Source organism: Colletotrichum fructicola (assembly GCF_000319635.2).
Source record: "Colletotrichum fructicola Nara gc5 chromosome Unknown KSG_Nara_v1_contig03, whole genome shotgun sequence".
NCBI lineage: Eukaryota > Fungi > Ascomycota > Sordariomycetes > Glomerellales > Glomerellaceae > Colletotrichum > Colletotrichum fructicola.
Window position 1 is genome coordinate 5,224,594 of NW_027094053.1, and position 12,610 is coordinate 5,237,203.

The window sequence follows — 12,610 nt, forward strand, 5'->3', positions numbered from 1 at the left end:
AAGGTCCGGAATAAGAGAGAAAGACGCAAAGATGCTGGACGGCGGTGATGGGATTTGAGCGCCGGGAGGAGGGGGGGATGGTCTCCATATTGGTGTTCGTTTTGACCTGATGTGGGCCGCGATGAGCGAGCCCTTGGTTCATAATGTTTCCAGGAAACGGTTCGCCATCATCATACTTGTCATTTAAATCTTTTCGAGCTTTCGATACCGGTTTTATATGCCGTCTTCAGCAATGATCTTTGGCGGATTCAGCCTGGATGCGAGTTGTTTGGGTGGCGATCTGGAGCATGGGGAGAGTGCAGTTGGCATATAAAGGACTTCCTTTCAATGCACAGTTTTCACTCCAGAACGGGCGACAAATGTGAAGTTGTTAGTATCTCGCTTTGCTTTCTGAAGAAACCACGACTAAGCCTTTGCTATGATCCATGATCCACGATCTTGCGAATACACACTGCAGAGGTAGCTTATAGATACCTTGGGAGCTTGGTATTTTGGGACACTGTCGACTGACGTGTATTCAAGCAGAATAAGAAACTCACAAGAAACTGTCATATATGACTGCAGATTCATTGAAGTCCTTCGGGTGGGCAAAGATACTCAATGTGTTGGCCTCCATGACCGCGGGCTGCTGAGCAGAAATGGTGGGAAGTGTCTCGTAATTTGGAGAGTCAAGGATGTTGTTGCGCACCGGGCTTTATACGCCATTCTTCTGCCCTGCAATGGCTCGAATAACACCCTGACCCTAGACTTTTAATCCATGATCTTGCACCCGACTGTTGTGAAGCATCAAGTGCTCTCAGTATCATGACTGATCCCCCAATCTGCAGTTGACGAAAAGATATCTGATCAAGAGCCAGGTCTCTCAACCACAGGCTCCGTAAAATAGACGCAGGAAATTGTGTACCATCCAGGGTCATGCTCTCGACCTGAAGGACGTCACAATATGCGAAACGATCGCCAGAGTGTTGGTATATTGTCTCGGCCCATGAACTGAGAACCCGTGGAGCAAAATCAAACGACCACGTACTTTGCCAAGTAATATTCCCCTTCAAGTGTTAGCCTTCATGGATAGATCTCGATCTGGCAAGTTTTGTTCCCCATTTACAGAAGAGGACCAAAGACTGCTCAAAGGGAAGATCTTACCGCCATTGCGGTTGTAACGGAAAATGCAGCCTTCATCTGTGCCTTGTCCATACCAGATCTCCAGGACACGTAGCTTGGGCATTCTCCGAGCTGCATTGGCGGCAGCATGAAGAAGATCATTGATCTTGCTCCGGGATTGACGTGCTGATAATGTTTGCGACGTGAGTGCCAACGTTTCGAGACAGTCCCAGGAGTCCTGAATCCCGGCTCTCTGTTCAGTGGGGTCTAAGTCATCTCTAGGCCTGAATGGATAGAGAAAGTCCTCAGCGTCGACGATAAAGGACGCGGCTAGGCTCTCCAAATCTTTGCTAGCAGAGATCAGAGCTAGACCAAGCTCCCGATTATTGAGCCGAGTTGCGTAATCTTCTAATAAGTATTTGAGACAGGAAAAGAAATTCCCATCAAAGTCTTCGAATAGTGTTAAACGCTTCAAAGTGGTCGGTATCCAATCCCTGAATATGTGACAATACCCTGCATTGCGTCATCAATCAGCAACAAGCAATTGGACTTTGCGTGACTTAGAGTCAAGCGGGAAATGTCTCTGTAGAAAAGAAAACAGAAATGAATAATGGGACTTACGGCTGTCGAATGTGGCCTGAGCCTGGTGCAAAGGGATTTGCGGTGTTTCGCATACGGTATCTTGGAGCCCTTTCAATCTCTCGAGGATTTGGCCGAGACCATCAGGATGGATCAGTCGGTAATTTTGCCTCCTGATGAGTAATTTGGTAACAACGCCTACTTCTGGTAACCATTTCTTAGCAGAAAACGGCGGGCTATCGTCATAATTTGTTGGGACGATACAGAGACCTTTTAGACCATGAATGCGGAGGCAATTTGAAAACAGTCTTTGGTCATCATTCACGCGTCGGCCAGATTCCCACAAGTGATTGAGGTCGTGGAACCTGGGATGCGTTCTGTCGGCTAAAGTTGCCTGGAAGTTCCCTGGCGCATCTGAGTAGGGATTGTGCGTAAAGTCGTACTCTTTGAAAAAGTGTTCTGCGTCACTCGGGGAGTACACAGATAACTCTAGCGTCAAACCTCTGTCGCTTCGGTCACTGGAGTCATTCCATGTGCTTAGACATCCAAAAAGCACTTTGAGAGCATCTGTAAAGATCACCCGATTGCTGATCCCGTCCAGGGGATCTTCCACTAGCCGGCACGATCTGCAGTCGTAAGGGTTGAGCTCGATGCGAAGCCAAACATGATTGACCAGTTTTCTCCTTCGACCCTGAACGATTCTTTTGAAGTCTGAGAGGCATTGCTGAGTCAATAACAGCATCCTAAAATGTTTTGCCTCGAAGAAAGACTGCCATTCCGTGCAGACTGTTGAGAATATAGCAGTGCTTCTTCCGTCTGGTTGCTCGCCAAGGTCGCGCTTTGGATTCTGATGACTGATGACGAGCTCGAGAATGGTCTGGCGGATCTCAAATGGCACAGTGGGCCAGGTGAACATTTTTGTTGTGAATCTGGTGTTGAACTGCATATTATTTCAGCCAAAGACATAGGAGTAGAAATACAGCTTCGGGTACTTATTATAGCTTACTATTACAGGAGTAGCAAGAGAAACAGAAAGAGGAATAGGAAAAGAAAGCTTAGAGGCCAGAGAAATAGAATCAAAAGTGACGAATCTACGTAAAAGTTAAAAATAACACTTTTGAAGTCTAGATTTGAGGGCCTTTGTAGTTAACCTCTTTGGCCAAGAGGCTTTTTCCGCATGTGGCGGCTTTTCTTCCTGTCGACTGCTCTTCGTCAACCCATCTCTTCATTGATCCTTGGTTCTCAGCACGACAAACCAATAAGTTCAGTCTTCAAAGTCTCTAAAACATCTAGCGAATATCGTGATGCGACAAAAGATCTCGCCTTCGTTCTCAAGACACCATATGCGGCCTGATCTTCTTGCTTGATACTAAAGGCGGCTTTTCCTTCCTCGATCATATCATCGACCTTGTTTCCTAGTCACCAGAGGATTATTGGTAATAGCTCACTCTATACATAATTGGAATAATTCGAAAATTCTCAATAACGTCGCCAGCGGCGCGGGACTGGTTCGATTTCCGGTCCCAACAACGTTCTTTTCTGGCCTCTGGGATGACAAATGCTGGCCCGGGATCGCTCTCATATGCACTCATTATTCGGCCTCTGGCACAGGTATTATGAATTTCAATGGATTCACCCGCCATGAACAGCTCCCAAGAACTGCAAACAGTCTCGTGAAGTGGGAGCAACGGAGATCAATGCAAAACATGAATTCATTGGTCGTCGCACTACAGATCAGGTCAATGATCCCTTCATTCTGTCATACGCACCGAATGACATGTGAAGTGGCAGACGCCCCAACATTTCAATGAGGGAAAACATTCTCACGATAGTAAACTTGCTTAGAAAGAACGGCGAGCTGCTCTCGGGCTGCTGGCGTACGCGTACAAGACAGAAGCTAAGCCCGGCTGGGAACTTGTACTACCCCTAGCTTCGACACCCGAGGTTGGTCCACGACCCTGGTATGTCGATAGCCATGATGCAAGACACGGCTGGACCGTACAAACCTGACTGCGTCTCCGTAGGAAACGTCTATTCTGGATAGCGTTTGCTCGTCACCCGAGACAATTGGTCCAGAAGGCGCGCTACGGTGGAAGAGCACAGGAGATGCTATCCACAGACCCCACAAGGCATTACGCTTGATTTTATCTTTAACCCCTGGCTTAATTACTCCTTAAAAAATCCGAACCATTCGGACGTGCAGGTGATTTAATTAAGGCCGCTCTGATTCGTCGGTGCTTCCCCGCAAAGTACGGGAGTCGCACTAAGATACACCCTCCGCCGCCTAAGCTCCCACATACCGGGGCTTGGCATTTGACTACAGCCTCAATCGCACCCGTTTACAGTCTATGCCGACGCCAGAACCCATGCTGTGGCACAAAGATGATGACGAGTCACCGCTACGTACGCAGTTTGCAAAAGATTGCGGGAGCATACTCGCCCTGCCAACTGGAGTTGGTAGTCGGGAGGCAAATCATCATGGCGATGTCTTCCCTTGCTGAGTTGGTGTACATAAGTACGATGAGAAGCAGTGGATGAAGTTCTCTTCTTCTTTTCTCACCACCACCAGTCTTCTTTCGCTTCTTATCGGTTGCTCTACAATTTCCTCTCGCTCGAGGTGTTAACATTCTTTTTCGGCTTCTCTTTTTCGACATTTCACTTACAACCCAAATCACCATGGTTGCCATTACCCGCGTCGCCGTGGCGGCCTCTCTCCTCCTGACCGGAGTTGTTGCTCACCCGGGTGAGGAGCATGACCCGCAGGTCCACAAGCGTGAGATGGCTCTCCGCCGCTCTGTTGCCGCCAACAATCGCCGGGCTCTTAACGCCTGTGCCGGCTCTGCCGCCGATGCCGCCCTTAAGCAGCGTGCCATCCAGCGTCGCGATGCCAAGCTCAAGGAGCTTCGCGCCAAGCGATCTATTGCTGCCAATGGTAAGTCTCAACAGTTCTTTCGCAGATCCAAAATCAAAGTTCGTGAATACTAACAACTCGACTTCCAGCCCCCATCCGTCGCCGCACTGAGGAGAATCTGAACACCTGGGCGGCCATTGACCACGCCTCATCGGCGGGATACACTCTCGATACCGACCCGGCTACCCTTTTCGCTCAGAACGCTAGCTGTGTTGTTGTTCCCGAGACCACTATTGGTCCCTACTGGGTTGCTGGCGAGCTCATCCGCAGCGAGATGACCGATGGCCAGTCTGGTGTGCCTCTGCATCTCGATGTCCAATTTGTCGATGTCGCTACCTGTGCTGGAGTGCCCGAGATCCTGATCGACGCTTGGCACTGCAACGCTACCGGCGTCTACTCCGGTGTCTCCGCCACCGGTCAAGGTGGTCTTAACTCCACCTTCGGTCGCGGTGTTCAGCAGACCGATGACGATGGTGTTGTTGAGTTTGATACCATGTTCCCGGGTCATTACACTGGCCGTGCTACTCACATTCACGTCAAGAGCACTTCCGGCGCTACCGTCCTCGACAACGATACCTATGTCGACGGTACCACCAACCATGTCGGCCAGCTCTTCTTCGATCAGTCCCTCATTTCCGAAGTTGAGGCCGTCACCCCTTACAGCACCAACCAGCAGGAGTTGACGCTTAACTCTGCCGATAGCATTGCATTCGGCGAGGCCACCGATGACTACGACCCGTTTGTCCAGTACGTTCTCCTCGGCGACGACATCTCTCAGGGTGTTCTGGCCTGGATCACCGTTGGTATCAACACCACTGCCGACTACTCCAGCTCTGCCAGCGCCGCCGCTCACTACTATGCCGGCGGCGGTGTCGACGCCTCCTCTGGAAACTCTGGCGGTGGCCCCGGAGGAGCTGGCGGCCCTCCCAACGGCACCTTCCCCAGCGGCGCTGCTCCTAGCGGTGCTGGTCCCAGTGGTGCTCCTCCTGCCAGCTCTGTCTCTTCTGCTGCTGTCTCTGCCACTCCCTCTACTTCCGGAGGCTCCAAGGCTGGCTGCAAGCGCAAGGCCAAGCGTCACTAAGCATCTCTAAATGCATGGACGCAACATAGCTTGTATTCTTCTGTTCTTGTACTGGGGGCGCCATGATACCCATTGTGAGACCTTCAGAGACTGGTGCTGGGTCTGGCATGTGGCGAGTTTCACCTTCTTTTCGAAAGACTCTTTTGGACAATTGTATTTGTATGGAAAGAAAATAAAATCGATTTGACCAGAGTTTCTCTGATTCTTCTTTGCAATTTCCTGTGACTGTAAGAGTATCATGATTTCCCCCATGTACCATCTATCTCACTTTGCCGATGTGGTCAGAGAATGAGGACCGACCAAGAAAAACCATGCAACGCTCGCTCGCGGGGTGTTGGTTATGCACCCGCCGATCAAGTTGCAGTCCCCGCCGTTTCTGGCCCCATCCTGATGCATAAAGCGTTCATTGCGATTGCCTGTCCAATAAGCGCCAGCTGATCACACTGTTGGATTCGTTTCTGCCATTACGTAACAATCGGGCTATTTCAATCACCCAAAGCCGAGTTGGATCCGATTGAGGGGATTTCGGTGTTTCTAACCAAGTTGCAGACAACGAATGCGACACTTTAGCCAAAGTCGCTTGTCCTGACCCAGGTACTATGCTTACCGCAACTGCGTATATTGAGCTGACACTGCCACCTCTTCCCAGGACAGGAATCTCCTTCAATATGCAAAACGACGAGCTCACGGCACCATCTCAAACACCAGATGTCGCCTTGGAAACAAAAGATAATGGCTGCTCCAAACCGACGTCTTCCGACTGTCATAGGAATGATAGGAATGAGTCCGAAACAGACTTACCGGCACCGTTGGTGCTCGCTTTAGGTCAAGTGGTGTCAAAGTTGTGCTCGGTCTGCCGAGGATTTCCTAGAGGAAGAATCGCCATGAAATTCAACGACGAAGAACTACACACAGACCTGCGCCCATATCATCATTCCATATCGTCTTTGCGAAGATCCGTCAGCGCCGGGTGCTATCTCTGTGAAAGTCTTCTGCAGAGTTTCGATGAATTCGTCGATGAATCCGAAATGGCGACTGGTGTGAGCGATGCTTGTTCCATCCAATGCACCATGAAGATTGCAGATGATATCAAACTGACTGGCCACGAAATTTCGCTTTCGTTCTATTTATTTGACAGCGTAGGGCACAAGGTGACAAGCGCTCGGTGTGGCCCACCGTATGCAAGTCCCGACTTGCTAGCATCCATGACTTTTAACTCTTTAACCAACTGGAAATCGAGTCTTGGGCCGGAGTTCTTTCAAGGTACGCTCTATGATTCTGTGGCTTATTACGATTAAAGCTGAAAAGCGCCAGACCCTGCCCCCAAGACAACAAGTGCAAGATCTGCAATGAGTATGGAACTTGCGCGTAGCTGGTATGAACAGTGTTCGAGAGATCACACTACTTGCCGGACTTGGAAGCTAGATTCACGCGTTCTGCCGACCCGTCTGCTTCATGTCTGGAGACCACACGGTTCACATACCGTTTCAGCCAAAATCTGCCAGACAAACGAGTTACCAATATCTACTCCATATGCGACGTTGAGTCATTGCTGGGGAAACGGCAACTTTCTGAAAACGACAAGTGTTAACTACGAAGCATTTCAAAAGAAGGTGCCCGTTCATGAGCTACCGAATACATTCAAAGATGCAATGGACGTTACTTTCGGGCTTGGTATCCAACATATCTGGATAGATTCTCTTTGCATCATTCAAGATTCGAAGGAGGATTGGACTAATGAATCGAAGATGATGGGGGACGTTTATCGATACGCGGCATGCAATATCGCGGCAACCAGTTACCAAAATGGCGAAACCGGGCTGTTCGGGGAGCGACCCCTATTGCCATTTGCGAATCGTCTATGGCATGTCGATTGCCTTCTAGTTGATGATACGAGACCCGACTGGAAGTTGAAGGAGCTCCGTTTCAATGGGTTTTATATGGATATTGATCTCATCGACTACCAAAAACATATCACTTTCAACGACCTAGATTCCCGAGCGTGGGTCGCCCAAGAACGAGCTCTGTCACCCAGCATCCTTCATTACACACCAGGAAAGATCTGGTGGGAATGTAATCAGCTCATAGCCAACGAAACGTTCCCGTTGGGTGATTGCGCTGAGTGGTATCAAGGTCTTGATTCTCCAGAGGGCAACATACGGTCGTTGAAGAAAGATGACGAGGAATCTGTGTACTCGTTCTGGAGAGACTTTACGAACCACTACGCCGGCACTTACATCACCTTCGAAAAAGACCGCTTGGCCGCTGCAGCCGGTTTAGCGCATACTGTGGGCGAGCTGCTAGACGATAACTTCGTTGCGGGTTTCTGGGAGAAAGATCTTATAAACTCGTTGCTGTGGACCCCCAGACGACACGCTCTCCGCCAGATAAGAGGCTTTCCAACAACGCGACTAGTTCCGTCTTGGTCGTGGGCTTCTTTATGCGGGGAACTCGAGACATGGATCTACAGCTTGAAGCCCGAATTTAACACCACAGACACTAGGCTGAGTTGCATCTCCCTCAGAGTACTTTCTGACACTGTTGGTTTTAAATCCGACCTGCAGCTGAATTTCCTTGAAACGTCCGCTGTACGGGGTCTTGCCATCCGTGGGCCATTGAGAAAAGTCAGCACAGATATGCTTGCCAGCACTGGTTTCTGGAGGACCTACAAATCGAAAGCAGTCAGCAGCTTTTCCTCATGGCAGGACAAGAAGTCCCTGAGTCCCGAGTTGGTTGAGAACATTGCGCATGATCAGGCGTGGCGGTTGAATGACTCCACTCATCTGCTGCCCTTGAAGAGAACATGGAACCATAAGGGGATAGTTGGTCTCTTGCTACAATTAGTCCCTGGGACAGGAGACCAAGCCACATTTCGTCGCTCAGGATGCTTTCACATCTCATTCCGAACGGCTGATGAACGCAACATACATGAATGCCTCGGTCTTCTGGAGCAGGATGGGGTGTATCAACCTGGATATATGTTCGAAGAGCACGGGCTTCAAGACATTGTTCTGATTTGAAAAATGCATTTGGGCATGATCTCGTGATCCGCACGGGGCGCCTATTACCGTTGTAACATCAATACAAATCCAGGGTAATTCCGCCCGCAGTTCAACCTTGGGATCTAACAGTCTCACCTCCGCGTAACCTATTCTCTCAAGCGTAGACGAGCCGCTAAGCCCTCATTGATTCCCACCGATAACCACATACCTGCCCTCTGAAGATCAGACCTGCGGACACACCACCCAGGATTTGTTACTTTGCAACAGAGTTAGCAGCTGCAATTACTCTAGCTACAATTAATAGTTAGCTCTAGGCTTTAATATTATGAAGACTTCTTATACATAAACCTACCTAAGTTGCAGATATTAACTGCTAAGAGAATATAGATTAATCAGCATTCGCGAAATAGAGACTTGTGAAGATGACGCTTAGTTATCTAGAAACTCTAGGTAGAAGTACCTAGTCGTCGTACAGTCTAAGACCGTTCTCCTCCTGCGCCCGCCGCCTCATCTCCTCGCTTGAGCATATCAACAACTCCCAACTAGCCGCATTAGCCTGACCCGTGGTCGAATAAACGTCCTCGTCGGGATTAGAGTCCATCAGCGCAAAATCATGGGCATAGATCCCGGAGTCGAGCCACGTCGTCGTCGGCTCCTTATTGCGGACCGCCGCGTCCTCACATTCGGAGTTTGTTCGCAAGTCCACAATATCGCACCCCAGTTCCTTGGCATGTTGCTCCAGGTAGTCGACATAGTAGTTTCTGTTGGGGCTGTTTGGCCAGCTGCGAGTCTGTGCCTGCCGCGCCTGGTCCCAGACCTCCGAGCACGGGGGCGGCGCGAGATCCTCCCAGAGAGCCCTATAGTCGCCCGCGATGCATGCCATGGCCACTTGCAACTTCATATCAGGCCGGCGGCGGACGAGCTCCTTCAGCGTCTCTTCCTCTGGAATCAGGGGCCACCAGATCATCGCGGGCACTTGGTGTTTGCTGGGGCTGGAGGGTGTGATGTGTGACAGGTCGTTGACCATGATGAAGCGCGCCAGGGCAGCAGTCCTGATGGAGCGGTTGCTTGGGTTAATTTCCTGCAGATACCACCACTTGGCAAAGGTGGTGTTGTGGTAGATGCCGCGAAGGACGGCCGCGTGTTCGTCGTGGAGCATTTCCGGCCGGCGGAGGCGGACATATCGTTCAATATTCCCCTCATAAGCCGCCATGAGGATCAAAGCATCCTTATTGTTGGTCGGCAGGTGCGAGAGGAGGGGCGTGTAGAATAACGCAATGTGCTCAGGGGCGAGTTCCTCATTGTTGGTCTTTTCCGATGAGGTTTCGTCGATGTTGTAGTCTTCGGCGATGTTGAAGTAGTGCTTACCCCAATCCTGGTACTTGTCTAGCCCGAGTCGGACGTCCAACGAGGACCGCACAGCTGTGTCACCATTCATAAACGCGGGCGAGGTCGGCCTGTCGGAGTGGGAAGACCGGGAGTAGTCGTCGAGAATTTCGTAGCACACAGGCTGGCGCATTATCGTGTCGAATATGGCTTTAGATCCTTCGTTTGAGAAATTGTCCCTGGCCTCTTCCGCGATGGAGATTTCAGGCAGGAGACCGAGTTCGTCGTAGAGGCCGGCATAGCCAGCTACGGCACAGGCCCGGCCGACCACATACCGCATGTCGGGGTAACGCTTTGCCAGTTGGCGGTACGTTTCTTCGCTAGCCACGTCTGGATACCAAATGCAATACGGCTTTTCATCGGCGGATGCCATGTTCGGGATGATGTTGCTCATGATAAGCCGAGCGTTGCGGGCGCGAGAAAAGGCTTTTTTGTGCGATTCTGAGCAGAGCCTCTGGACTTCCGACGTTGCAAAAGCTTCATGGTGCCGAATACCGCGTATCACGCACGCAGAGACCCAGTGGCTAAGATCAGTCGGCAGCCGGTGGCCACGGAGTGCGTCTCGATGGTCGTCGCCCGGCGGCGGCCGTACTATGAACGCATCGTCCATCCTTTCAAATGAAATCAGTTATCTGAGTCGGAGGCACTAATAGCATGGACTTAAGATGAAGAGGAGGAACAGGGCCCAGTCAAGGATTCGGCGGATGGACAAGTCCTTTTTAGTATCCGCGCATGTGTTGGAGCTACTGGAGAGAGTGTGAGTAACTGACTGTTTGTATCTGCGGGTCACAATAGAAATTCGGGCAGGTGTGTCTTGCTAGCGCAAACAACCCTGGTCACTTCCCATCAACCCCTGCATTGTGCCAACGATCTTTCAGGTTCAGATCATATGGACTAGTCACGCTTATCGAAGTCGCGTTCTCTATGAATTTGAGATTCTACAGCAACGTCTGTGAGTCAAGACGAAGCTTTCTGGACCCACAATATTCTTAATAAAACACCATGACCCTATTCTGATCTACAACGCTGTCTAGCGGCCTAACCGTCTTTCAATACCTCCATCACCCCCCCTCTGAAGCATACTTTGTGCAGATGCACGCGTGCTCCTCGTAGGTAATCGCAATTGAAGGAGCAGAGGCCTGTCAGCCCGCCCGATAAGCCATCTTTCACGGTGCCACCTGCCATGGAGTCGGTCAGCTGCTGTTGCAAGAGACGAATGTGACGCTGAGGTCTTGCTCAACCAGCGACATGCCCGCGAGGACAAGGAAGAGGCCTTGCGCGAGTCTCAACAATGAATTTAAGACAAGTAGTGGCAAATGACAGACTGTTACTTATTTTGATATAGCGGTATAGAGAATGTTAGTTTGGGAGTTGTCTACTAATATAGTACTGGATCGTGTCATAGACTTTGGAGGAACTCGACCAACAGCCTATTCATACCACTCTCGTCCTCAAGCATAACCCAGTGCCCTGTATCAAGCACCTCGAACCTGTATCCGCCCTTTGCCCACGGCCTGGTCATTTGGTCCTGCAACCCAGCCACCGTCATCTCATCCCTCCCACATCCCACGACCAACACTGAAACTTCAAGCTCGTTCTTCATATTCTTTTCATCCTCCCATGACATATTTTCCCTCAGAGCCTTATACCAATTTGTCGGCCCCGTCCAGCCGCCATCTCTGAACATGGCCACCTTATGCTTAAAATAGCTGCTCGTTTCGTCCCCGAAGAAGTGACTCTGCGCAATACGCCCGGCAGCAACCCACTCTCTCGCCTTATCTTTGGGTCCAAGATTCGCAGCCATGACTTCAGGGGAGGCATGCATCAGCGACACCACGCTCTCAACATTCCGATCCATCAATGCCACCCCTTCTTCGTCCGTGAACAGATCCCAGTATCGAAAGCGTTCCTCCCCTGTCATCTCCTTCGTCATTCGGTTGATCATTTCAACATCGAACTTCTGGCCGGGCACAGCATACCCGACGTCCAGGAAGACCAGACCTCGGAAGCGGGAAGGGTAAAAGTGGTAAAGTCTGCTGAGAAACCATGATCCGAGGTCATGACCGACGCCAACTACAGTATCGAGGGACTCGGCGTCAAGGATGGCGGCAATATGTGCGCTCATCGTGCGCCAGACGTATTCTTGCGGGTCATGAGGCTTGGATGTCCCGCCATAACCTAAGAGATCAGATGCGAGGATGCCGTAGCCGAGGGAGATGAGGTGGGTGAGTTGCGGGGCGAAGTCGGCGGCACTGGAGGGAAAGCCATGGAGAAAGAGGACTGTTGGAAATGATGATTTGGAAGGTTTCGAGACGTAGTACTTGTAAGAGATTGTAGGTGAGAGTTGGAAAATTTTGGAAGGGATTGAGTCCATGTGGAAGACCTTCTTTATGATTGTCCAACTATTCTCTTCGAGGGCTATGGTACAAGTATCCGATACTGACATCTGATAAGAAGTTCAAGAATGGAAGAGGAGTTTTTTTCTGATATTCGAGACTAGGTATACTTAATAGTGCTATGGCTCGGTCTTGGAGACTCAACAGTATGACA

At 50.4% G+C, this 12,610-nt stretch overlaps 4 protein-coding genes across 4 annotated transcripts; 2 read left to right on the plus strand and 2 right to left on the minus strand.

Annotated features, from left to right (window-relative positions):
• Nucleotides 1-4,356: 4,356 nt before the first annotated feature.
• Nucleotides 4,357-5,672, plus strand: CGGC5_v006255 (uncharacterized protein; the record flags this gene model as incomplete). Its single annotated transcript, XM_032022927.1, has 2 exons — nt 4,357-4,612; nt 4,681-5,672. The coding sequence occupies 2 exons, from the start codon at nt 4,357-4,359 to the stop codon at nt 5,670-5,672; spliced, it is 1,248 nt and encodes a 415-aa protein (XP_031880312.1).
• Nucleotides 5,673-6,700: 1,028 nt separating this feature from the next.
• On the plus strand, nt 6,701-7,044 carry CGGC5_v006256 (uncharacterized protein; the record flags this gene model as incomplete). Its single annotated transcript, XM_066151671.1, has 3 exons — nt 6,701-6,823; nt 6,913-6,935; nt 6,987-7,044. 3 exons carry the CDS (start codon nt 6,701-6,703, stop codon nt 7,042-7,044), a joined length of 204 nt encoding a protein of 67 aa, XP_066009230.1.
• A 2,090-nt stretch (nt 7,045-9,134) lies between these two features.
• Nucleotides 9,135-10,454, minus strand: CGGC5_v006257 (uncharacterized protein; the record flags this gene model as incomplete). The annotated part of the gene is made up of 1 exon (XM_032022928.1): nt 9,135-10,454. The coding sequence occupies one exon, from the start codon at nt 10,452-10,454 to the stop codon at nt 9,135-9,137; it is 1,320 nt and encodes a 439-aa protein (XP_031880315.1).
• Nucleotides 10,455-11,459: 1,005 nt separating this feature from the next.
• Nucleotides 11,460-12,434, minus strand: EPHX2-1 (Bifunctional epoxide hydrolase 2; the record flags this gene model as incomplete). The annotated part of the gene is made up of 1 exon (XM_032022929.1): nt 11,460-12,434. The coding sequence occupies one exon, from the start codon at nt 12,432-12,434 to the stop codon at nt 11,460-11,462; it is 975 nt and encodes a 324-aa protein (XP_031880314.1).
• Between the last annotated feature and the right edge of the window lie 176 nt (nt 12,435-12,610).